This window comes from Podarcis bocagei (assembly GCF_964188305.1).
Source record: "Podarcis bocagei genome assembly, chromosome: 4".
Lineage (NCBI taxonomy): Eukaryota > Metazoa > Chordata > Lepidosauria > Squamata > Lacertidae > Podarcis > Podarcis bocagei.
Window position 1 is genome coordinate 44,620,907 of NC_138128.1, and position 25,250 is coordinate 44,646,156.

The 25,250-nt window shown below is 44.6% G+C and overlaps 2 protein-coding genes across 2 annotated transcripts in view; one reads left to right on the plus strand and one right to left on the minus strand.

Annotated features, from left to right (window-relative positions):
- SLIT1 (slit guidance ligand 1) overlaps positions 1-3,526 on the plus strand; it is a 117,242-nt gene extending 113,716 nt beyond the window's left edge. Inside the window, exon 37 of the mRNA XM_081192217.1 lies at positions 441-3,526. Within this exon, the coding sequence (XP_081048343.1) occupies positions 441-679 (239 nt within the window). The 3' untranslated portion in view covers positions 680-3,526. The remainder of the gene's footprint in view (positions 1-440) is intronic.
- A 1,815-nt stretch (positions 3,527-5,341) lies between these two features.
- On the minus strand, positions 5,342-23,403 carry LOC308586017 (uncharacterized protein). The gene is made up of 2 exons (XM_081192216.1): positions 23,338-23,403; positions 5,342-18,171 (listed from the first exon to the last, which is right to left on the minus strand). The coding sequence occupies exon 2, from the start codon at positions 18,117-18,119 to the stop codon at positions 13,509-13,511; it is 4,611 nt and encodes a 1,536-aa protein (XP_081048342.1). The 5' UTR covers positions 18,120-18,171; positions 23,338-23,403; the 3' UTR covers positions 5,342-13,508.
- Positions 23,404-25,250: the final 1,847 nt, after the last annotated feature.

A 25,250-nucleotide genomic window follows, 5' to 3' on the forward strand; every position in this document is an offset into this window, starting at 1 on the left:
TTGCACCGGCTATAAATGGGAATTTGGAATTCCGTGGTTCCACAGAACAGCCAGTGTTGTACATCCCAGTACAATACCGTTGCACTCTTCTTCCAGACACTATGGGCACAACTTTGGTAAGGGAGCATGAGCAACTGAGCCACAAATTCTTGATTCCCCACCCCCACCCCGTTCTGCCTCTCTGTCCTCCCCTTCCATTGACAAAAAGCAAGACCAGTTTTGCAGGACCCCCAGCCAACAAGATAAGGGACAGATAAGATTTTTTCTACCTGTCGCTAACCATTCAAAAGGCAAGATCATTCGTCATAGTATGCTTATACATACTATAATGCCCAGCTTTTTGAGTTGACCTTCACCAGAACCCCAAGCATAATGTGTAATGAAGGCTTTCTCAGAGGAGCCTCCTTGCCTGACTTCCCTCTTCCTAATGTTTTCCCTAGAGTCGGAGTGTCGGGGTGAGGCCGTGCGAGACTTCCACCAGGTCCAGCGAGGCTATGCCATTTGCCAGACAACCCGGCCTGTCTCCTGGGTGGAGTGCCGGGGATCGTGCCCAGGGCCAGGATGCTGTGCAGGACTGCGCCTCAAGCGCAGGAAATACACCTTTGAGTGCAGCGACGGCTCTTCCTTTGTGGAGGAGGTGGAAAAACCCAGCAAATGCGGCTGTTCCCAGTGCATGTAGCCTCCAGCAAGGGACAGGCCGGAGCCAGAGACAAGTGGGCCAGGCCTGCCCTGACAGAGGCCTTGGGAACACCCTTGCCATCTCCTCTTGCCCCTGTTGCTGCTTGGAAGAGGGGTGGGGCAGGGCTCTCAGTTTGGCAACGGAGCATCTCCTTCGGCATGGTGACAATGGCTCTTCTGGATGGACCAGACAAAGGTGTAGATAGAAGACTTTTGCTGGGAAATCCAGCCCAACAGATGTATTTATATCCAGCACAGACTCTATCTGGGGCCACTACTTGTGCACAATACGGATTCTTAGCAAGCCTGGCCATGCCTGTTTGTTTTGCCCAGTGTGGTGCCCTGAGAGGCCATGTCCACAGCTCATGCCTAGACACGGGATCCTGCCATTTCATATCTTGTCATTTTACCTGGTGTTAGACCCTGCTATCCTGCACCATGTCTGTCTTTTTTCCCCCTTTTCTTTTGGCAGTTTTGCTTTTTCTCTTGTTGAATACCCACCTTTCCTATTCCTACTGGCTGCTCATTGCAACCTCATCTTCTGCTTATAGGACTAAATTGCAAGTAATGCAGAGGCAGCACCCGGGGCAAAGGCAGGAGGATTGTGTGCTGCAGAATTAGCAAAGATAAAATCCCTTAGGTGAATGGGAAGCGTTTGTATGAACAGTTGCCTCCTATACCGGATGGTTGCAAGGTAAAGGTATTTAAAAACAGCTTAACCTTGGAGCTGCAGTCTGGTCTCAACTAATAGCAGAAAGGAGCCACACTTGCTCCACGTAGAATGATCCACCAGCATTAACAGGACTTACCGCCACTTCCCTAATTTTGAAATCCTATACTCACTTAGCTGGGAGTAAGCACCATTGAACACAATGAGACTTAACTGCCAAATAAGCATGTGTAGGATCTTGTTGCATGAGGGCTGGAGAAACCTTGGCTAGCAGTCTTCCTGTTGTACCTCTGATGGATGGGACAGGGAGACTTTCATGTCCCCAGTTATAAAGCCAGCCATCTCCATGATTTGAGGGCAGCAACAGGGACAGACGTAGTTTTCTCTGATTCTGCCTATATCACTGCCTTTCTACACCACAAAATCTGTCTTCTGCCCAAATGCCATCTGGTTTGCTGTAATGAAAAGTCTAGATATTTTCAGAGTGGTGCCTGTTCTGCAACCCAACGTCTGTGAACTTGAGAATAATCATTTTCATACCCATCATGCTCACTTTCACCTGCCTTTTAGAACGGGAGGGGGGAATGAATTGCATGTGTCTCTTGCACTCAGTTTACTGTAGCATTACTCTTCATACACCAGGCCCACCCACAAAGTACCATTGTCCTCTTGTAATGGGTTGTGGGGTTGGGTATATCAGCCACCGCCTGCAATAAAAGCTGAAGCACAGGCTTCCAAAGCAAGTGCTATAGATTATTTGCTCAGGTGGGGTTAGGCCTGGGCCACAGCAACAGAAGAAATAAGATGGCTCTTTAAGATCTAGGCAGTTAAAATAAACTAAGCTGACAGTACCTTCTCTTGCTATGTTTCCAAATCCCTGTTTGATAGAGTTTTTATGCTAGACCCTGGACAATAGAGCTGCAAATTGGTCAAAGACACTTTTGATCTAACTTATTCTTGCAGAGAAAAAGTAGTTTGCACTTATCACCACTAGCTACTGACCAATAATTAGAAGTAAAACCATTAGAGTTGGGGGGTGGGGTGGGGTGGGGTGAGAAACACCAAGCCAGATTCCTTCAAATTCTGCACATGAAAAGTTAATATCTCTGATCTATATGCACTATGTTAATTAAGCAAATCTGAATATTATTTACAGAGTTTGCTCTTCTTCTCTTGGTTGGGAGGAGAAAAGAAATAGCACACAGAAGCTGCCATGTCCCAACCACTGGAAATGCTACTTACCCAGCCTGGGTTGTTGAGATTTCCATCAGACAGAGGCTTTAAAGTGTGTAGGAGACACTTGAAGGCTTGAAACAACTTTGTTCAAAAAAAAATTTGAGATGATATTCTCAGGATGCAGAATTTTCACCCAGTAGTCATGCCAGAATCCAGTTGCTGAGAAACAACGTGCTCTCTGGTACAAGCCTGGAGGCCTTGGCTGTACATGTGTTCTTGTTTCCAGGGCAACCTCAGCCAGATGATTGTTCCCTGAAACTTATGGATCATGTTTCCTATGGTGGGGGGAAGTTTCCCTCCTAAAAGGTAGAGCTACTTGCCTAGAAGCATCTGGTATATGTAATCTCAAGGTTGCAGGTTTCTAGGAGGTACATTGGATATGGGAGAAATAAAAGGGTAGCATCTCGGGATACCCCCTAGTATAAAACAATTGGTTATTAGAAGCACAGGTTTTCAACTATACACTATATTATGGGTAAAACCAGCAGCAAGGAGGCTATCCTTTGCTTCTGCAGAGAATCAAATGGATGGCTAGTTGCAGGGGCTTCTACAGGGGCTCCCACCTTGTATCTCTGCGTGTGCTAGTCATGCAGAACCTGCTAACTCTTCCATTGCTGCAGGTTAAGAGACAGAAACTACATGACAGCAGGGCATAAGTTGCCTTGCTAGTACTAAAAGCCTTGACTGGTGACTTTTGCAGACAGGTACAGCATGAAACTCTGTTAACATAACAGGATCTGTGGGGCCATTTAAATCTGCAGCCATTCTTTCATATTCTGGTTTTGCCATCTTAAGTATTTTTCATTTCTATTTATTATAGAAACCTCAAGAATGTTAAATGTATTTTTCTTCACACTGAGAATGTGCAGCTTTTAAACTTCCATTTGTAAGGTTCCTAAACAAGTTCAATTACACAAAATAAACTAATTAGGGTTTTTGGAATTTCTTATGACTTCACATTTCCGATTATAGCCATTACACGTATCAAACGGAAAGTATCTTATGTCAGATTTTTTTAAAACTGTGCCTGCCACTGCAGTCCATACTTTGGTAATAAAGTAGATTATATTGGGTATTGTTTGGTAGCCATATGCTGCAGAGGGCAATGCTTGATGTTCACTGTTCATTTTGTCCGTCATGTACCAAAGTAAGTTTACACTTGCAATGTTATCTCAACCAAGTGGCAACACCTTCCACTTATCACCATACTTGAATGAAGATTGTACCAAGCTTTTGCTTGTTCACTGCTGGCTTTGAACCTCCCAGTGACCAGAACAAAGTGTTTTGATGCCTACAGGGAGGGTAGCATCAAAAACCCAATTGGTGCAACCTTCAGGGGCAGCTCATGGAAAGGGTACTCAGCAATTGTGTGAAATGATGTCTTTTGTCACCTGTTGTAAGCTAACAGCTGAAGTAGGTCTTTATACATAATACTTAGATTCTTACATATATTAATATATTTGTATTTGGTATAGTATTTTTCTATGCTGTAAGGATGTCAGACAGCATTTCTCTGTTCTTGGCAGGTGCTTCTCTGTCAGATGAAAACCGGCATCATTGGTTTTAGTAACTGAGGTTTGTGATTCTTGCCACGCTTTTAACGATCCGAGTTTATGATGACTCAAGTGAGGGAACTCAAAATTGTCCCTCCTAAAGGACAAAAACAGCAGAATTGATTTAGTTGTGTTTTTTTTTTAAACTACCAGTGTTGTCATCCATGTGAACATGACATTAATTTAGCCACGTGGCTGGTCTTTTCTTTCCCCATAGAAAAATATAATAGGCTTGTCTCCCTCTCCCAGAACAATGGCCCAGATTAAACCTGCTGTTATTCAGTTTTCTCAGAAAAGAAAATTAGAGGGTCACTTCAATACAGGTCATGGCACTTTCCTTTTTTTCAACAATCACACTTGAGAAGGGGGCAGTCATCTCCTTCAGTTCTGTACTCGAGGAAAGTACTTGGTCCACAGCTTAAACACACCAAATTTTGCTCCTTAAGCAGCACTTGGACATAAAACAAACCACTAACTTGCAAAAATTAGGACTGGGTTTTTAAAGCCCCACTTCTGACAGGCTTAAACAACCCTTGGACCTTGGGCATGTAAGAGGAAGTGTGGCACTGACATGGGATTGGTATTCTATTTCTGAGGTAGCTGGACCTGTTTCAGACTTGTACTTGAGCTTCTAGGTGCTGCTGCCACCAACAACTGATTTTATCCAAATTCTCCCGTACCTCACAAATGAGAGGCTGGGTAGTAGCTTGCTCAGGAGAAGTGGGACACATTGAGCTACACCTTTGCTCTTGTAGAGCCACTATGTGGCAATTAGGTGCAACCACACCTGGCTGGCAATAGTGCCAAAATAGCGCCTCCTCACACACACCGACAATGTGGTATCAAACCCAGCCTAAGCACGAAGAGCCAAGCACAGAGAAATGGGTCAACTAGGAGAGGAAGACTGGTGTCAAAAGCAGTGCAGTGCCTACCTCTGCTGAAGCTAGGGGCAATGACCAGGCTCTGAAGTGCCTACCCAAACTTTCTGGTTTCTTTTGGAGAGCCAGCCTGCTGTAGACCAGGTCAAAGACAACACCCACATGGGAGTGGTAGCTAACAAGGCAATCTTTCCATCTTCCAACAGTTCATTGCTTGGTGACATCCTTCACAATTGTGTATATGTCCTGATAAAAAGCAGCAATTGAGATGGCTCATCAACATGTCTCGTCTTTGCACATCAAACTATATCACACCACACCAATACTGATATAAAAGAAATGTTTAATAAGCGGCAATAAAGTAAGACTCCTTAGGGCACGCAGAGTACATACACAATGCATAAAGAGGAAGAAGAAACATGGAAAGAGGCAGAGGTCTAAGCCTCACCTGCAGCCCCACAGTCTGTAACAAGAATGTGTTCTCTTCCACTGGTGAGTTAATAAAGCACACAGAAAAATCATGGAGCTGTCACAAAAGTAATGGCAAAGATTTAATACAATTTCCATGGTAAAGTAGCCCTAAGTATTGTAGGTGTGTCAAACGGGTAGGAAGCCACTGAACAGAACCTTTATTCTTATATACATTTTCAAATGTTACTCAGGTGAGGTATATAAATATTACCTAATGACACATTTTACCAACAATTCACAGCAGACACGCTCTTCTTCTAAAGTCACAGCATTTCCCAGGGCCCTGAAGGGAATGAGGCTCCAACTTAAGCCTTCAAATACCCAACTCATGATCACACACTGGGTTTGGGTGATGTGCACAGTACCAGACCTGAGGGAAGGGGAATAGAGAGAACAGACCCCCCCAACACACACATTTGGTTCATCATATGGGGAAGGTAGGAGTCTCTTAGACACAGCAAGTAAAAATATCTGTGCAACACAGAGTGAAAAATGAACTGACTATAAATCAACACAGGAAGTGCAGAACACACCTGCAGTCTTGTTGAGTGCTGTGCAACACACTGATAGAGGTTCATTCAACTGGGCAGGAGGTTATCCTAAACTTCAAGAATGCCCTTGTGGAAAGGTTGCAAGTCTACCCCCCCCCACCTCGTTTAACAACTTCATCTGAGAATTGAGGACTTTTACAATGGATATAGGCAGGGCTGAAGCTTTTCAGATGGCAGAAGGAGGGTGCAAGCAAAGCAACAAGTTTTCTGGAGCTACATTAGGAAGCTGCATTGCCATGTTTTCCATAGAAAGAAGAGAGGGGTGATGGGTGGGAATTCTGAATGGCCAAGACAAACAAGAAAAAACAAACCCTTAGGAACTTCCACACAAGCCTAACTTTAAAAAATATGAGATAATCACAAAAGAGACATTCAAAATAAGACTAATACAACACAGGAGGGAGCAGAGAGCATAGAAATACTTAATGGTCCAAAGTAATATAATAAAATAAATTCAGGGAGACAGAGAGTAAAAAATGGGGCCCTGGACTCTTACAGCAGCTGGAAACATGGGAAGTGATGAATGATTGGCTTAATCTAAAAAAAGGGGGGGTGAGCACAGGAAACATCAAACACACAACACAAGAGGTGCTGGTTAGATTACAAGAGTTAGCTATAAATGATGCTTAGAGGGCACCATCACTTCCTCCATGTATGCCACTGGCATTTCTCCCATCCTATCCCCAGCAAGAGCTCCCCTTAATTCAGTATCCCTGAGTCCACCTGCCCAGGTGAATAAGCATGCAGAGATGTTGAAGCAAAATATGTCTCTTTCTCTATGTGGCAAGGCCAGTGAAGAAGGGCAGTCTTCAATGAGATGTGCACACACATTTACACAAATATCCCCATAAGGACTTAAATATTAATTTGTCACTGAAAACATTATTACTAAAAATTCTTATTGCTCACATGTACTGTCTCCAAAGATGCACGTGACAAGGCGGGCTGCCCAGAACTGTACTTTGACTCGCTTCCACAGAAAATGAGATTTTAGATAACCCATGTAATGCTTTTACTCGGTGTTCTAAGTAATGTCATCAGCCAGGGCCTGGGCTGCTTCACTTCGGATTGCAGGCGAGAGCTCACATGATTGAACACTCTATCATATGAAAACATTCTCCCACATGCAAAAGCTAGCATATCGGGGAGGACAGGCTAAAACAATTCACTCCGACCGCTTGCTTTCTATGTGAAAGGGCTTTTAAATATGGAGTATTCAATTATGTAAGTGTCATTAATATTCATTTGTCTATTCTGGGTATAGCCCAAATGCAGCTTCAATGGGAATTAAGTCCTTGATTTTGCAGCATAAACTCCAGGCCAGATGCCAGTCCTTCTCCCCCGCCCCCCCAATGTCCAATTATTTTTGCAGCAGGAACCCCCCACCCACCCAAAAAACCATACAACCGGTACATTGCAAACCAACAGCACACCCAAGACTTATTAGCACAAAGTACAGGAAATAAATATTTTAAAACTATTTACAGTATTCTTCTAGTTTTTGTGACCACCCAGGAAGAAAAGGCAGCAATTACCCTGCACCTAGGAAAGCATTACAACCGCTAGCTGGATGCTATGTTAACACAGCACCTACTATATATATTTATATATAAACACACATATACATATATGTATATATTCACATTGCATTTTAAAATCACACACAAAAAGCAGATCCTTAAAAAACCTTTGATAAGCATTACAGTGTAAAAAGACCCACTTAGGTAAAAGGTCACACACGGGTAACAAAACCCATTCAGACTCCACTCATTTCCACTATTTCTGTGAGAAACAATTCTTAGGGCGACACTTCAAGAGGGAAGGGTTTTTAAGAAGAGGCCAGAGTCTCCTATACCTGCAAACCAAAGCTCCTGAGTTCATCTTAGACTAGATAGGAAATTTTTCAGCAACCTAGCTAAATGCTGGGGGGGGGGGGGAAATACAAAAGAAACTAACTGGCAACAGGAGAGCAAGAAGAAGGCTTAGGGAAGAACATACAAGTGTCTCTTCATTGAGATTATCTGTGCCAGGAAGATGCCGCATGGAGATTATCTCTGTGCAGGAAAATAGCATGCATGAAGTGGCCCAAGGCAGTTTAACCCCTCAAAACCCCCTATGATCATATATGGGACCTTTCAGAAACACAGGGACCTCGCCCAGATAGGGCCATTCCATGAAATTCAAGAGCTAGGCAGAGCTAGATCAGGTGTGCATGTAGCAGGGAAGGGAGCAGTGGCAGATGAAGTCCAAGCAAGGACAGAGGTGGGATGTGTGAAAGACTAGGGAGGCACTGGTTTGTAGGCCATTGCATAGCATCATCAAATATCTCGTATCTGCATATTTGTTTCTATTTGGTGGGCATGTGGGAACTGAGTGAAGAGAGTTATATTTATAGCAACATTTTCAGAGGCACTCACAGATTTAATGAAGTCCTTTTTCAATTTGTGGAGGAATTCAACGTAGCACTAAGGAGATTATTCTGTCAACACAAGCATTTCAGTTTTCCAGAAGGAACAATCTCCCTTCTCCCTCCTCCGCTTGCTGTCAATTACCCTGACACACAGCCCTGAGCCAATTTGGGAGGCAGGGAGGAGAGGGGCTAAAAGCCCTGTTGCACTCACAGAAGACCTTGTGCTGGCTCCTGCTGTGGGACTCAATAGTTGAATCCAGCCCAATACTTTACATTTCCCTTTGGCGCAAGTTAATTCCCCATTGCTCTGCTGTGCTTCCTGGTGATGAGGAAGAGTGGTACCAACACTGATTTCTGCAACAAAAAGAGAAGCAAGGTACTGGCTACCACCTTTAAAGAGGACAAAGGCAGAAGACTGTCTTATCAAAGCCTCTGCCAAGCTAGTGTCATCTAGATGTTTTGGCTAGGGCAGATAGGAGCTGCAGTCCAAAAAATTGGGTGGGCAGCAGGCTGGCAAAGGCTGCCTTATCACATGAGGCTACAAATGGAACAAGGAAATGACTCTGGAGAGAAAAAGATCTTTTCAGCAGCTTCTGATTTAGAAGATGAATAGGAATAATTGTCCAGGATGTTGCAGCTCATAATAATAATAATAATAATAATAAATGATTAGTGATAAGCCTCAGTAACAGTTTTGTGCAGCTTAAATATTCCCCAGACATAGAATGGGAAAAGGGAGATATCATCATTATTCTTACTACTACAAAGCAAAACCCTATGCATAGTGACAGTAATTATGTCAGGAGGAAAGAGCCATAAATAGCATTCCTGCAGGAGCCACCCAGAAGCTATGACAGAGGAACTGTCCAGAGCTAAAGTTGCTACAAAAGTTTCTCTAAGCATTGTGTGCCCTGCACCATCAATCCTTAATAATGTGCACAGAAGTTGGGGCTTTCCCTTAAATACAAGATAACAGCCTTCATTGAAAATTACTGAAAGTAGTAATACTCTCAACCACAGGGAAAGAAAAGCACTGCACACTTGACCAAGAAAAAGGCTGTTGAGAGAAAATGGAAGACAACTAATGGAAGATCTTTTTGTGAAGAACGTCTAGTTTGTCTCAACAAGAAGGGACGGCAAAGGGCCAGATTTAAGGAGATGAGATATAAAGAGATGAGCAACAGGGCAAGTTATGGGGAATTCTCCACCATACCATCGGGGGGAAGAGGGTCTCTTTTCAAACACGGTGTGTGCTACAGGAGAGGCTAGGATTCATGATGGTCCATTGCATCTGATGGAAAGAAACAGTACAGAGGCTGGTTTTATCCAATAAGCAAAGCCATCCACTCGCTTCTAGGAATGCCCAGGTAGCATGGAAACAAGAAGGTGCAAACCATCCCACTTTGACTATACTTGTGAACAGGGGTTTTGCGACAGTACTCACTGGTATCACCTCTTTTTTGCTGCCCATGGCAGCCATCTTGTGCTGACACCCACCCCACCTTTATCAAGACATGATACTTCATTTTTAACCCCCACAAAAAGCACTGCCTTTAGACCATTTTGGCAATGGGGCCCAAGATGCTTAAGCAGTAGAACCTGCCAAGCATGTAGAGAGGAGCAGAACCAGAGCCACAGTTAGAGGTTGTCACTATACTGAGTAAGCCTATTACAGTCACAACCCAGGGCTTCTCCCCTTACTCTCGCAATTCTTTTGCTAGAGAGCAGTAACAGGTTAGACCAAGTTTATAACATCACCAGGCCATAGCAACTGTACTACTGCAGATAACCATTGATTCTGGAAAGAGCACCTATTTTTGCTGCAGAAACCAACAAAGCAAGATTGCATTTAACAGATGACACACACTCCTTGCAAAAGAAGAAAAGAGAAAGAAAGACAAATGCTGAAGAAGTGGATGGATGGGAAACAGTGTGCAGGAATTAAGCCCCTGCAAAGAGAAGAGCCCAACCCAAGAAGGCTGGTTTCCAAAGTTATATCTACTGGAAGAATTAAGAGTCAAGTTCTCACTATCACAAAAGTGGGTTACAGGGCATCAAAGGGAGAGGAAATGGCCTCTTTGCAACTTACTTAGTGGACAGCATACCAGCCTGGCATGTTGGTGACATAGTGTCACTTGCATGACGTAAGGACTGATGCACAGAGCACAGTCTGAAGAATGCCTCCCAACCAGAAGGTAGCTTTGCTTCAATATAAATCATACTAAGCTATCACCATCAGAATTTATTTTAAAAAAACAACTCTAAATTGCTTTAAACTACTTTGCTCACTTCTCTTCTCTCCTCCCCCCCCCCCCCAAGCTTACACTAGTCTATTGTCTACATGGCAAAGGCTTGCCTTGCCTTGCCAGAAGCCACTGGTGCTAGAACCTGGGATAAATCAACCACTGGACCAAACTCTCTCCAGACCTCACCAAAACACTGCAAGGCCTGGTCACTGTATTCCAACTTCTCATAGGCAACCTTGCAGAAAAGGTGGGAGGGGCAACTGTGAAGCTCTCAAATGCTACAGAGGGCTTACAAAGGGATTCTCTTAAGTTACAGACCACACAAGAAATGGGAAAGCAGAAAGGTGTAGAAATATTTTATTAGCAGTGTTGGGATCAGAATCAGTAGCCAAAAGTACCACAAGGTGCTCGGCCACCCAGCAGTGTGTTAGGAAGCAGCCCTGGGTTGAGGGAGCAGGAAGATTTTACACCTATCTGGATGGAGGCGTTTGAAGTTGGAGAAAAGTAGAGGTGAAAAACCTGACACGCTCACTCTTTCCTCTCACTCACACATACATACTCACGCACCACACTTCCTTAAATACCTTTTAATACTCCTGGTGGAATGTCTAGCACATTTTATATGTGCAGTTCAAATAGCAATCAGACAAATACGTATCAATCTTTACAGAGAATGCTAGGCCTGACTTAATGCTTACAACAATTCATTTTATACAGCATGATTTACATCAAAAGACAGAAGTTAAAAATCAATGATTCAAAAGTATTCATACAAAAAGAGTCCACCCTGATGTGTCTTATAGCTTTAGTGCACCCTCTCAAGACACAGACTTGGGTAAGCAGGTGAGCAGGAGGGCTTTGCAGTTCCAGGCGCTGCCTCCCAAATCTCTTTGATCAATGGAACAAATTATACAGCTAGTTATTTGTGTTCTGCCTGCAGTAATGAGCTTTGGTATAGGAGTGCCAATGCTAACGCACCCTCCCTCCTTTAAAAAAACGAAATAAAACCAATTTCCTTGCACCTAAGCCTTGTTCTTGCTCCCTAAAGAGTTTGCCTTTCCTTTTATTCTACAAATCCCTCACCAACTGGAAAGACTGGTTCCAGCCAGTTAATATAATAATGTGTAAAGATGTGTTTGAGTACGTCGATCTCAGATGGTATCCATGGAAAGCTATTCTGAAAGGTCAAGCCATTCGAAGGCCTTCGCGGGAAGCTCCTGGGTGCCACGCACAGCAAGCGAGAGGAAGTTTGCACAAGTTTCTAAGCAAATACCTCTGCCTTTGTTGTGATTTAAAGGAAAACTATGGAAATAAATAAAAGGCTGCTTTTCTCTCCAAGCCCAGAGTAGCAGCAACCACTGTCTGTCACCCAGCAGATGGGTAGCACAAAGTACAAGGGGCAGGGAGTTTCCTCTGAGAAAAAGGCTGCTTCCAAATGCTGTCAGATCCAAAACAAATGTTTGCACTGAGAAGGGGACTGTTTGCCTTTCTAATAGGTGTTCGTAGAAATACCTTGTCTGAAGACAGATACTTCTTGACCTTTACATAATGCATTGATTAAACTTGCAAGGTGAGGCCTTGCAAGGGAGAGAGAAGCTTGCTTACTCTTAAGCTGGAACCAAACCACACTTGCAAAAGGACCAGATATTTCTAGTTGCTTCCTTGTCTGCAGCCAGCATTGCCTCCTTCTTATTTTAATAACAATAATTTTAAAAATCTTTTTGACATACGGCAAACAGGGAAAGATGAAAAAAGAACTTGCAGCAACTGCATAGAAATCATGTAAGTTTACAGCAGAGAAGAACCTCTGACTACGGGCGCTTTCCAACATTACTTTTTACAGACCCACAAGATGCATGGAAGCTTCACTTTGGAATGGTTTTTTGTCCGTCTATTTCACTGCTAAGATGTGCTTTCAAGTACCCATATTTCAGGGGTGTTCAGGCCTCACAATAAAATGGACAAGAAGACCACCATTCTGAAATGCATCCAGGCTGCATTTGAGGACACGGGCCCGAAGGCGCCCGCCTGTAAACAACCATGTCAGAAGTGGCAGGCAGTGTGCATGTACTTAATAGGGAAGGGCTCTCCATCCAAACAAGCGGTCCAGTTCCTTTCTTGGCTAAGTACAAAGTTGGCCTAGCATGGCTGCCAATCACTGACGCTTCGGAATCAGAATCTTTTTGACACGAGAGCAAGGCTACATTACAGCCAAGCCCCAGTTACACAAGACAGTCCAACTGTTCATACCTTAACAACAACACACACCATTCTGACTGACTGACTGACAGGATTAAAGGATGCAAATGCTTTGGGTTTTGGCTTTATAATGCCCTGCTTGGTTTAAACAGTGCCAGGATGCTACAATGCACAAAAGGAAGAAAATGCTCCTGTGTGAACCCCAGCAGGTGGGCTGCCAAGGTCTAGGGGATGTGCATGAAAGCTGGTTCTCTTTCCATCACAGTTCAAGTGCTTGTGCGTTAACTATAAACTGCCAGCCTTTAAATCACACAGATTAATTTATTCAGTTCCTAAAAGGATAAATAAGGCACTGTACTCCGAACTGAAACTGCCAAACTCCTAGTTCCACTCCAGGAGCTTTCAGAAGCAGCAACTTTCCTTCTCAAGGGCAGAGAATAATAGCTTCCCCTTCTGGCTGCAAGACAGCTAGGGGGCTCCTCATCATCTGAGAGCGGGGGGTTGGCCTTCGGCTAAACACTTGCATCCCTCCCCACAACGTTCAGAAGTGGGTCTGTTTAATGCATTAGGAAGGATTTCCATGACCCACCTCCTACCCACCCCCAACCCCAGCCGGTTACTTTGCATCCAGACACCTGCGTTTGCTGGGTGAAGAGTCTTTGCTTGCCCTCAGCTTCCTCTTGCCCTGGGCTGTGCTGCTCTCCTGAATTCGCTTCATTGACCTAGTCAAGGCTTTGCCACTGCTTGCCTTTTGGGCAGCCACTTTGGGAGGCCGGCTGCTGGAGTCTCGCACCACTTTCTGCTTGGGAGGCAGACTTGCCTTTTGACCGGCCTTGGCTTTCCCCTTCTGGACGGGGGGCTTCCTTTTCCCAGGTCGCAAGTCATTCAGCTTCTTTGCCTTCTCGTTCCCAGACGCAGGCTTATGACTCTTGTCGGCAGCCGCCTGCTTCCTGGTAGCAGGAGGCCCTGCAGGCTTCGGTTTACTGGCTTTCTTAAGAGGAAGCCTTTCTTTGCTCGAGGTGCTCAACAGCCTCTGTGACCTGCTGCTCTCGGTCGGCGACTTCTTCTTGGTTTGCTGAAGGTGGCCTTTGGATGAGGTGTCCTCCTGTACCTTGCCTTTCGCCTTTCGCCCCTTCCCTCCTCTTTCAACCAGGCTTGTCTTAGTCGCAAGTGGGGGTGCTTGGACCTGCTGGGCCAGTTTCGGAGACACCAGGGGCTTAATGCACAGGCTCTTGCCGCTCGGCTTGCTTTCAGCAGAGGGGTGCTTGGTCACGCTGTCGTTCTTGTCCTGCTTGGCCACCTTGCGTATGGTGTTGAGTTTGCCTCGCAAGTTGGAGTACTTCCTCAGGATGCGAGAGCTGGTTTGCACAGGCGTGCTGGGAGGCTGGGCGCTCTTGGCTTCGGCTTTGTGCTCCACGCTTACTTCGGAGGGAGGCGTCTGCTTCGAACTGGCAGCCTGCTCGGGCTCTTTGTCCTCAGAGCCCTCTCGAAGCTTAGCCCACAGCCTCTGAATCTTGATGGTGTTTTTGGCCGGGGTCATAGCAGCAAACTTCTTCAAGTGTTTCTTCAGGCGCTCAGCTTGAAGGGAGCTAGGGTAGCTGCCGGAATAACAGCCCTTCTGGAGTGGAAGCTTGATGAGGGGGATGTCCCCTGGGAGACGTGTGTTCATCTTCTTCACAATGACCAGAGACTTGGTTTCAGTGGTCTCCATAAACCACTTGCAGATGTTGGACATGTCAAACCCCTTCATGAACAGCATCTGAACTGGGGAGAGCTTCTGGCCTTCCGTGGGCCCTTTTAATTTGCGGGTCCTCTTCTTGCTTTTCCAGATCTCTTTCAGTTTGTCGGATTTATTCTTGACCTTTGGAGCTGGCTGAGCCTCTTTCTCCAGCTGAATCCACCCTTTCTGGACCTTCATGTACTGAGTGTTAAAGTTAGTGATGAGTTCTTGGTTCTCTTCCTCAGCACACCATTCCACAAAACTGGGCTTGTTGTCAGAGAGCACTTCCATGCTACTGAAGCCAATGGTGTCTTCACTCTGTGCATTTTCTTGGTCTGTGACATTAGAGCCTGCTTGTATAGTCACAGCATTAGAATCTCCTTGTACGGTTTCTTTTCCAGAAGTGTTTTTGGAGGCAGTGGCCACAGGGGTTGGGGCAGGGGTGTGCCTCAGGTTGTAGAACTGGAGAGCTGGCTTCTTAGATTTTACCGATCTCTCTGGTGGTACAAGCTTGCTTTCACTCCTGCTAACAGAACTGGGCCCATGCTGGGTGTGAAACTCCTCTGTAACCTCCATTATACTGTCAAAGTTATCTGGAGTGCCTGATGTCAAATCTGACTGCTTTTCACCCTTGTCATAGGTCTCTGCTGAGACACGAACACTTCTCCTAGCAGAATCACCCTCTAAGCAAATTTCAAGCATTGCCCCTGCCTTTTCCTTGTTTCCTTCTCCATTCTGGTCTTCCTCTACTATGGTCTTTTTCGCTAACAGTGTCTGAGAGGCCTGTCCCATTGTGATGTCATTTCTGTCACCTGGCTGCTGCTCAGAAGAATTCCCAACGTTGTTTAGCAGTGTTTCATGGAACCCGTCATTTGGGAAACACAGCGATGCTGTACCATCAAGTTGCACCTCCCTCTTGAAACGCTTAGCAGGGCTCTTAGAAAGCTTGATCTGAACTTGAGGAAGCTGTAGAGACATGGAAGAAGTTGATTGCTCAGGACTATCCTCTGCAGATGACAGGGATTGCTGGCTTCGAAGACAGCGATCGGATACAACCTGAGGTTTTTTCTCCCGCTTTCGTTTTTTGTCCGGGCTTGTTTTGGAAAAAGCTCCCTCCTTGTTGTCCACTTCTGATGTTTGGGGCACTGCTGGAGCTTCGCTATCAAGTTCCTTTCCATCATCCACCTTGCTTGTTTCACTTGTATCTTTTACTGTTCCCTCTCCCCAATCTTCATCATTATCTGCAACAGGCAACACAGTCTCACTTTCCCCAGAGTGGATTCCACCTGAGTCCAGAATCCCTTCAATGCTATTTTGAGTATTAATACTTTCATGTGCATCTGCACCCTGCAAGCTGCCAGGGAGCTCTGCAGCATCCAAGTCAGAAAGTGGCTGTGAGAGCTCCATATCTAACTTGCCAGGTCCCACCACTGGAGATTCTATAGAAGGAGCCCCTGAAGGAGCTTCTAGGTCAATATGGGCAGGAGGCTCAGACACCACAATGCCAGGAGACACTGACCTTGAACTGGCAACAGGCTCCCCTGGACACATACGCTCTGGGATAGGAGGGAGTTCTCCAGGGAGGGCTATGGAAGGCTCCAGACGGACAAGGGCGGGAGGTTCTGCCAGGTCTATAGGGGAAAGAAGTGGAGGTTCCACATCGGAAGGTAGTTCTACAAATGGTGGCAAGTGTTCAACAGGGGCAGGCTCCTCCAGTGGAGGCATCAAGTCCATTCCAGGGGAAAGGTCTTCAGGGGGCTGAAGGGCCATGCTGTCAGGAGGCAAGTGGTCTGGAAGAATGGAAGGCTCAGGGGTAGCCTCGGTCTCTGAGAACATGGCACTTTCCTCACCACTGGCAACCTCTGAAGCAGACAACACCACAGATTCTCCTGTGTTGCCACTGTCTTCATTGGGTCTGCTACTCTTACAAGAGTCTGTGCCATTGCCAGCCTTCTGCACAGTGTCCATGTCCATCTCGTCCTGTGGCTCCCCTTTGCTCAGTTGGCAGGGAGAGAGAAGAGTGGTCTGCAGTGAAGAATTGGACAGGCTGCCTTTCTCTACACGCAAAACAAGGCTGGGTGGCGGGGAGAGAGCAATTGTGGATGCTTCAGCAGAACTGTCTTCTCTCTCCTTCACAAAACTTACCTCAGGAGCGGCCTTCTCAGCCGGACGCATCTCATCTCTCTCCTGAGTACTGTTGTTGGAGGCATCTCCTTGTGGGACGGCCACAGCAGGTCTTTTGTCACCATCGCCACTCATGGCCTGGGCTGCTGCTAAGCAGCTATCACTCGGAAGAGAAGCTCCCTGGCCAGGGCTTGTCAGCACCTCAGGCCTTGGCGCCAGTGTGTTCTCACTCTCCTGTACATGGGAAGTCTTGGCCAAGGTGCGAACTGTGGGAATCTCACAGCACTCACCGTTGTAGTAGTATCCACGAGTGCTCTTCCTTGCCGTCTTCCTAGAGGAGACCACCCTCTTGCTCTCAAAGTGGCACTCTGTAATGGGCTGGCTGATATAAACAACATCGCATTGGTTGTCATAGTCATTAATTCTCAACCCTGAAGGCCTTTTGCTCTTACGTGTGCTTTTGGTGGAGGATGAGTTACTCTTGGTCCTGGAGTGTCCATTGGTGGTTTTGTGGTGAACCACTGGCACAGGGCTATTGGATAGCCAGCCGTCCTTGGCATTCTCCACATGGGTCTTGTCAACAGGTTGCATGTTATAGCTCCCCTTGCTTTTCCCTGAAGCCTGGAGGTGGTTCTCTGCCTTCAGTCTTGCTTCTTGGTCATTCATTTCAGTATCTGGGTGCAAAGAGGCTTTGGAGCTGCACTGCAAGGCATTCTCTTTGTCTGCTCTCCTAGGGGAGTTGGTGGTGAAGCCTGGCTCTCGTGTTTCCTCTGGGAAAGCTTTAAAAGTGTTCTTCTGGGAGCCCACCAGACCGTCTTCACTCATGTGTATGTTTGTTGCTTTCACAGCATTGTAGCCTCCCAGCAAAGCTCTATTTTGCACCTGGTCTTTGTCATCCTCACCTTTCCTACCCCCCATCTCTTGGTCACTACCAAGGGCTTGGCCTTCCAGACTTTTAGCAGAGTGATGGGAATTGGAGGCAGTGAGGTATCCTTGAGAGGGACTGTCCCTGGGACTTGCAGAACTTGTTCTAACGCTAGGAAGCTCAGGGAAGTCTCTTCGGACAACTGGGCTGCAGTTTTCCCTTCTATCTGTAGATTTCAGATCCACAGCCTGCTTCAGGGCATGGCAAAGTTTGCGCAGAGAGCCATGAGATCCTGATTGCTCTGTGTCCAGGGTAGAAGGGAGCTTTGATTCAGAGCAAGAAGTTCCAAGCTCCTGGTTCTCAGTGCGATACTGGCTGCAGCCAGAGCTACAAGTGGACACATCCATGTTTTCTGCTCCAGGTAACTGCTGTCCCTCACAGCCTGTCTGTACTTCAGTGCAAATGTCGTTTAGGACACGGACGAAGTGCTTCTGATGGTACGTGCACAGTCTGACCATAAATTTTTCCAACGGAGATTTCGGCTGGCCAAGACAATCTGCAGCATCCTCACTAGAGAGAGGGAGAGAGAAAGAATCAGTAAAGTTGGGTAGCAAATCACTTTACACTGCAAATCTTCACAACTCTCTCTCTCCTTTCTGCTCCCCTACATTGCATGCTCTACGAAGATGGCAGCTCCAATTGTCTACCTAAAATGAGCAGGCAACTAAAGCAAAAGCTCAAGATTATGTTTGTCATTTCTCCCTTGCCTCCTCATGGCTCACCTATGTCCTCAATACATTAAACACTGAAAAGTTATTGGGACAAACCTTGCTTTATCCCTTCACATTTGTCCCTTAGAAAGATTGGTTCTAGGGGAAACTAATCTGAACTAGCTGGAAAACAACTACAGTCATACCTTGGCTTTCAAACGTCTTGTGAGTCAAACGTTTTCGGCTCCCGAATGTCGCAAACCCAGAAGTGACTGTTCCGGTTTGCAAACTATTTTTGGAACCTGAATGTCCGACGAGGCTTCCACGGCTTCTGATTGGCTGCAGGAGCTTCCTGCAGCCAATCAGAAGCCACACTTTGGTTTTTGAATGTTTTGGAAGTTGAACAAACTTCCAGAAGAGATTCCGTTTGATTTCCAAGGTACGACTGTACCAGATTCCCCATTTCCCTGCAGACATTTCCCCATTTCAGGCAATGAACAGACTGCCATCACTGCTCTGGGAATCTGGCCGAAGGGAAGGCCAAATATCTCTGTAAGTAAAATAAATATTCTCTTCCCAAAGTCCTCAACAGCTTCACAGGGGCAGGAGTTTAGGAAGACACAGACACCCAACAATAAATAGTCTTTATAACAGCTATATACATGAGATCCTTAGCATACTTAGACTGAATAGCCAACCTATAGACAATAGCATTTGCCCTCTCCGCATCAGCCACCACAATTCCATAAACATGAAGATTTGAAAGAGCTGTTTTGAATAATAATTAACTCAACAGGTGTGGAAGGATGTGGCAGCCCTGAGGACAGCAAGGGGCTGGGGGATGGCAGCTGGAGTGTTTGAGAACAGCAAAGCATCAATAAACATCCCTATCAATCTTTTCCCTCCTGCCCCTAAAGTAGGTAGCCAGGTTCTGATTTATATATAACATATAATCCAGTGGCTAGGCTGCGGGTAGAGAAGATACATCATCCTAGAGAGTGAGCAGCATTATCTCTTGACAGCTACTGAATAAAACTATCAACCTTTCCGTCTTTGGGAAGTGCATGAAAAATTATTCACTCTCACTCATTATTGAACTCAGGAGCTGCACTACTGAAGCGGTTCATATGTTAATGGCAAGCTAGGTGACAAGGCCTTGTGCTCATGTTTTCCTCCTCCTTGTGCCCCACTTCAGTTAGTTACTTCCTCTTTAGGACAAATCACAGTTTGCCATCACATCTAATCTGGCAAACTGTGGTTCACACCTATTCTCCAAGCAGGAATACAAACAAGTTTTGAAGCATAGTGTGCAATCTTGGAGAGCAAGCACAGAAGCCATAGTTTGTGCTCTGATGAAATGGCATCTGAACAGAGGAGAGCTATGGACTATCGTGTGTGCTAAAGAGAAGGAAACTAACTGAACCTGAGTATGGGAGGGAATAGAGTTGTGTGTGAACACAAAGCTTGTTCAAATACAGTCAAACCCCGTTTGTCGAATGTAATCCGTTCCAGAAGCCCATTTGGCTTCTGAAATATTCGACAACCAAGGCACAGCTTCCGATTGGTTGCAGGAGCTTCCTGCACTCAAGCGGAAGCCACATCAGATGTTTGGCTTCCGAAAAATGTTCAAAACCCAGAGCATTTACCTCTGGGTTTTCGGTGTTCAGGAGCCAAAACGTTCCAAAACGGAGGTGTTCAGGATCCGAGGTTTGACTATAGTACCAAACCATGTCTGAATGGAGCCACTATTAGAAGCTGGCTACTGATTCCAACAAAAAAGCATTCACATTAGTTTCTTATCAGGATTGCTCAGGCCTATCTCTCACAAATGAGTGAATACTCCTGTTTCTCAGCTGTACCATTGCAGATTTCTGTTAGGGGCTCAACAAGATTGAATGCTCTTCCATTAAAAAAAATGCATAGAAAACTAGATGGCTAGGAGAAGGATCCTTGCCTTTCTCTCTAACATGTTAGTTTTCTATGTGTATTTCTTTTGAATGGAGAAACATTCAATCACTTTAAATCTCTAACCATTTACTGAAGTGGTACAGTCCAAACACAGGTTTGCCACATGAGACAACTAGAGCTCAGATTGCCTGAAGTGGAAACTTATACTCTTATTTTGTAGCTTCTCTTTACCTGAGCTCTAATTGTTGGGTACATAAACCTCATATCTGAATATTTGCAAGCCCACATAATCCATGGAAACTTCCTTTCCAGCTCATTCATAAACAGTGTTTGCCAATCTCTGAATCAGAATGGTATGAAGTATCTTAAGTAAATATATAATTGTTCAGTCCAATACATATTCAAATGCATGCATAGGACATCATCCTAGAAAACAGGTTTTTTTCAATCTAGTTTACTAATTATACTGAGATGTCAAATCAACATTCAATTACAATGTCAATCAAGCAGTTCCACAGAAACTGGAGAAAGAATCAATGGAAAAAGTGACCGAACTAATGATGTAAACCAAGCTTTCCATTCGGTTATTTGACTATCCTTGAGAAAGTCGGGCAAACTTAACAACTATCGTCAGTAAGCTAAAATGATAGAACCTTGGCCTAACTGAAACCCTGTCACAGTTCAAAGCAGGGGTAGCCAACGTGGTACCTGTTGTTGAACTATAACTCCCATCAACTTCAGCCAGCATGAGCAGTTGTCAGGACAGCAGCCATATTTTAGTACTTAAACTGGGCTATAAAGATCCTGGATAGAGTATGGCTTCTCAACAGCATTCCCCTGGGTTCTGTTCAATCACTGTTGGGCTTTCTTTCGTTTGTTAAATTAACTAGAAGAATACTGGAAACTTAAAGGACCAACACACCAGCATATTTAACTGAGTCACATTGATTTTAATGGAACTTGCTTCCAAGTAAGTATGCTTAGGATTGCAGTCTCAAGAGGCCAAATAAAAGGTGAACTGTGCTTATTATTAAGGTCACTTCTTAGACCTGTTTATTGAGCATTCATCCTATTTTTTGTTAGCAAAAGGCTTGCAAGGAGGTTAGACAACATCATTCTGATTTGTTTGAAGGGAGTTTACACAATATTGCATCAAGCAATTGTTACCCCCCCCCCATTTTCACAATACTTTCCTCATCACAAAAGGTCTAGTTTTATGGGAAACACATTTAATAATAATAATAATAATAATAATAATAATAATAATAATAATAATAATGTAATAATAATAAATTTTATTTATACCCTGCCCTCCCCAGCCAAGACCAGATTCAGGGTGGTTAACACCAGGTAAAAACAATTGATTAAAATACAACTTAAAAACAAGATTAAGTAATTTGATGTACAAGAGCATCAAATCAACCACATTTGTGCTCCTTGATTTGGCAGTATGTGACTGAACCCCACCTGAAAATAGCAACAGTCTAACAGCACCTCAAGATCATTTAATAGTTAGTTTTTAAAATGAACAAGGGATGTACTCATGACATTTCACTGAGTCTGGTCCAGACACTGCAGTCAAAAGGTTTCTTAGCAACAATTAGGATACAGGTAGGGTTCCCCGCTAGGTCACAACCTGCAGAACCTTCTCATCTCTTGGGTAGAGCCACAGCCATTAAACAGGATTCAGCTGTGGCTTTTCCTGTTTCTCCTCCTGGGCCTCTTACGCACCCTCCACCCCCAGCTGCTGTGTGTCAAAACAAGAGTTTCTGTGGCTGCAGCAGGTGGGGGAAGTGTGAGTGTGGAAACTGAAGCTGCATCCTCCTTCAGAGCTGCAGCAATATTAAAGTAACAAAAGGATTCACATGGTTGTCGCCTGGCAAGCCTTGATGCATGTAGGGATGTCGAATCTGGATCTTGATCAGCTAAGCTCACACACTGCAGAAGAACTCCCATTTGTGTAAGAACAAAAGAACATCCAAAATGGTGGTTGTTGCATATGCTTGTTTGCAGATAAAGTACCAGTAACTCTTTGCAGGATCCACTTTTCCAAAACTCTTGAGACCCTCCAGCTTGCATAGATTTTCCTGCACATTTTTAAAAATACTAACTTTTAAAAATCCCAGTATAAACACATCTTTCATTGGAAATTGAGGGTGGTTTATTTTTGCTATCCTTTTCTATTACTTTACCTTGTTGATCTGACACATCTTAGCCCCTATAAAGCCCCCTCCCCCCAATTCATCAAGGAGCTCTGTTCCTCTTCTGTTGTGCACATAATTTTAAGAGCCTAGAGGTCACCCGCAACAGATTTCACCTCTCTGCCTCCTGACTTTGGGGCTCTTATAGCACCTGCCACAGCTTTCCCCAGGGCAGCCATCATTGCTTCTTATTCCAGTTTGTCACTAAGTACGAGAGAGAGAAATCAAGGGGCAGTAGCTGTCATTTGTTCAAACACAACTGTTGCCATGCAACAGTCACAGTGCCACAATTAATGCTTTTCAGATTTTGCTCTGCAGTGCAGCTATTTGCATAGCTGGATGCTGAAACATGTCTATTTGCACAGAGCTGTCACTGGCTGGTGTTCTGTTCTCAATTAGTATGTGTGCACAAATCCCTACATGCACATATGCAGTCTGTTTTTTTGTTGTTGTTGTTTTGTTTTCTTCTGAAGGATGTGCACAGGCTGCTAAAAACATTTTAAAATTTCTGAGCAATGCTGGTGATTTTTAGGGTGGGGGCAGGAGATTAGCTACAATAGCAAACAACAGTAATCTTCAGTTTGTAGGGATTTGGAGGGTTTACCTGAGAAATGTAGTTTTTGAAGTTCAGGCCATTCAGTTTGGCCCCTATTTGTATAACCACCAAAATCTTCAACTTAACACACAAAACACCCCCCTATTTCCCACTTCCTTAATATGACCAAAACGGATGCATCTTCCCCAGCTACAGAACAGACTGTTTGGAATCCATCTAACTGAGCTGCTGTATATCCAAATAAGAGGGGTGCGTGTGACCCAATTAATCACCCACTGCCTCCCAAGTTTCCTTTCCATCTCCATTTAGCCCCCTGGTAAATCAGTCTGACAGAGTATATGTTTACAGGTATGTTTTGTACCTCAAAGGCACAAGAAGAAGCAGCAGAACAAAAGTTCAAGGCTAAGTGTTTCTGTTCCTTTCAGATCACTCTAAGCACCACGATTATAGCTCTGTAAAAAAAACAAGACATAGCTATAAACTTATAAAACCCAGCCCTGTGGTTTTTTTTATACATCAAGAGGGAGACAGTTCTCTCCCTCTCCCTTATGCTTTTCAGCAGCCAACTCACAAAACAGATTATCAGCAGCAGAAGTCCCAGCACCCAGCTGTAGCAGAACTTCCTCTCCCCTTCAGACTGAGAGGGCAACAGAAACCTCAGTCAGAACATGAAACAGATTGAATTTGTCACAAGATGGGCATGGTTTTGAGCCTGGGCTGCAGAGGCTTTAGAAAGGTCAGTGAAGAAGTGACACATCGCCTCTGTGCAGAAACACCCCTTATGAACAGTGGTCCAGACCTCCTCATAGCAACCCAAAAAACACAGGTGGTTAGTTTGAAAAACTGCAGCCCACACCTGGATGGGCTGAAGAAGAAGAAAAACACACTAGTTTCACCCTTAAATGCATTTTCAGAACACCAATAATGTCCTTTATTCCTGAATGAATCTCTTGCTGATGATTTTTTAAAAAGGGGGAGACCCACTTCAAACTGAATAAAATTTTCCATCAATGTGTTTTTTTCATGTAGAAAATGCAACAAACAAACAAAACTAAGGCCAGTTTGTGTTGCCTGTGTTGTTTCAGGCTGGCTAGTTTATGAATCAGAACAACAAAAGCATTGGCCATAACCTGGAACAAGTCTCGTGCTTCCCCCATTTGTCACCCAAATGCAGGGTGGTTGGCAGAAATTAGTCTACTCTGAACACACAGGGAAATCTGAGCCAGAAAAAAATAGTTTATGAATTAAGGGGCCTGTAAAGAGGAGGGGTAGATTTTGTACACAATTCTAAAAAAAGCAAAATACATAGGCAATCAAACCTACAAGTCCCTTGATTTTCTTTGTTTTTGATTATGTCTTTTGGATTAATATACTTTATATGGGAGAGCAAGGCAGAATTTTAGCCCTTCAGAGTATGGAATTTTGGAAGTACTATACATTTTTTTAAAGCAACCTTCTTCACTATCTGAATCCAATCAAGTTAGGTAAGGAAGCCTCTGCAACCTATATCAAGGGTACCTGATCTGTGCATTTTATTTCTTTCCAGAGCGTTCTGCTCTCCTTCCCACCCACCCACCCTCACCCACCCACTTTCCCCCATACAACATTTTAATCACCAGCTGTGACGCATCTAACAACCTTCTTGTGGCTAATTGAAAAACGTTATCATTCAGTCCATCCCTTTTAAACCAGGGGAGATTTATCATGCTGAAACATTAACCCACGTACTGCTTTCATTTCAAGGGCTTTTCACAATGGTCCTTGCTAATTTTTCTGATTATCAAGGACATTGGGGAGCTTTTCTTCCTCTCCACCCCCCCCCCCCGGGTGAATGCATGGTGTTCCTGCCGCTGATAGTACAAACATCACTCACTCACTTAACAGCTGGGCGTCGTGGCAGCCACCACGGCCACCTTTATAAATAAAAACACAAATAAAAGCGTGCAAACTTATGAACTGATGAAAGGCTTTAAACATGAAACTCAAGCCCAGAACAAAAATCTTCTAATCTAACAATTCCAGGGCTTTGAGAATGATCTCCCTAGCTAGGAATAGAAGCCACAAGCTACAGAGGGCTAGCTGACCCAAGGCCAACTCTACTACATTAAAAGGTTAGTACTGTACAGATTTATATAAGTCTCGATTTTACTACACTCTATGAACAGAAGATACCATTCATTCGCTTAGCACAAGTTCATACATCAAATCCACGAGTTATCTTAAAAACTTCAGATGAGGATGTCAACCAATCATTAGAAAATGGATGAGCATCTT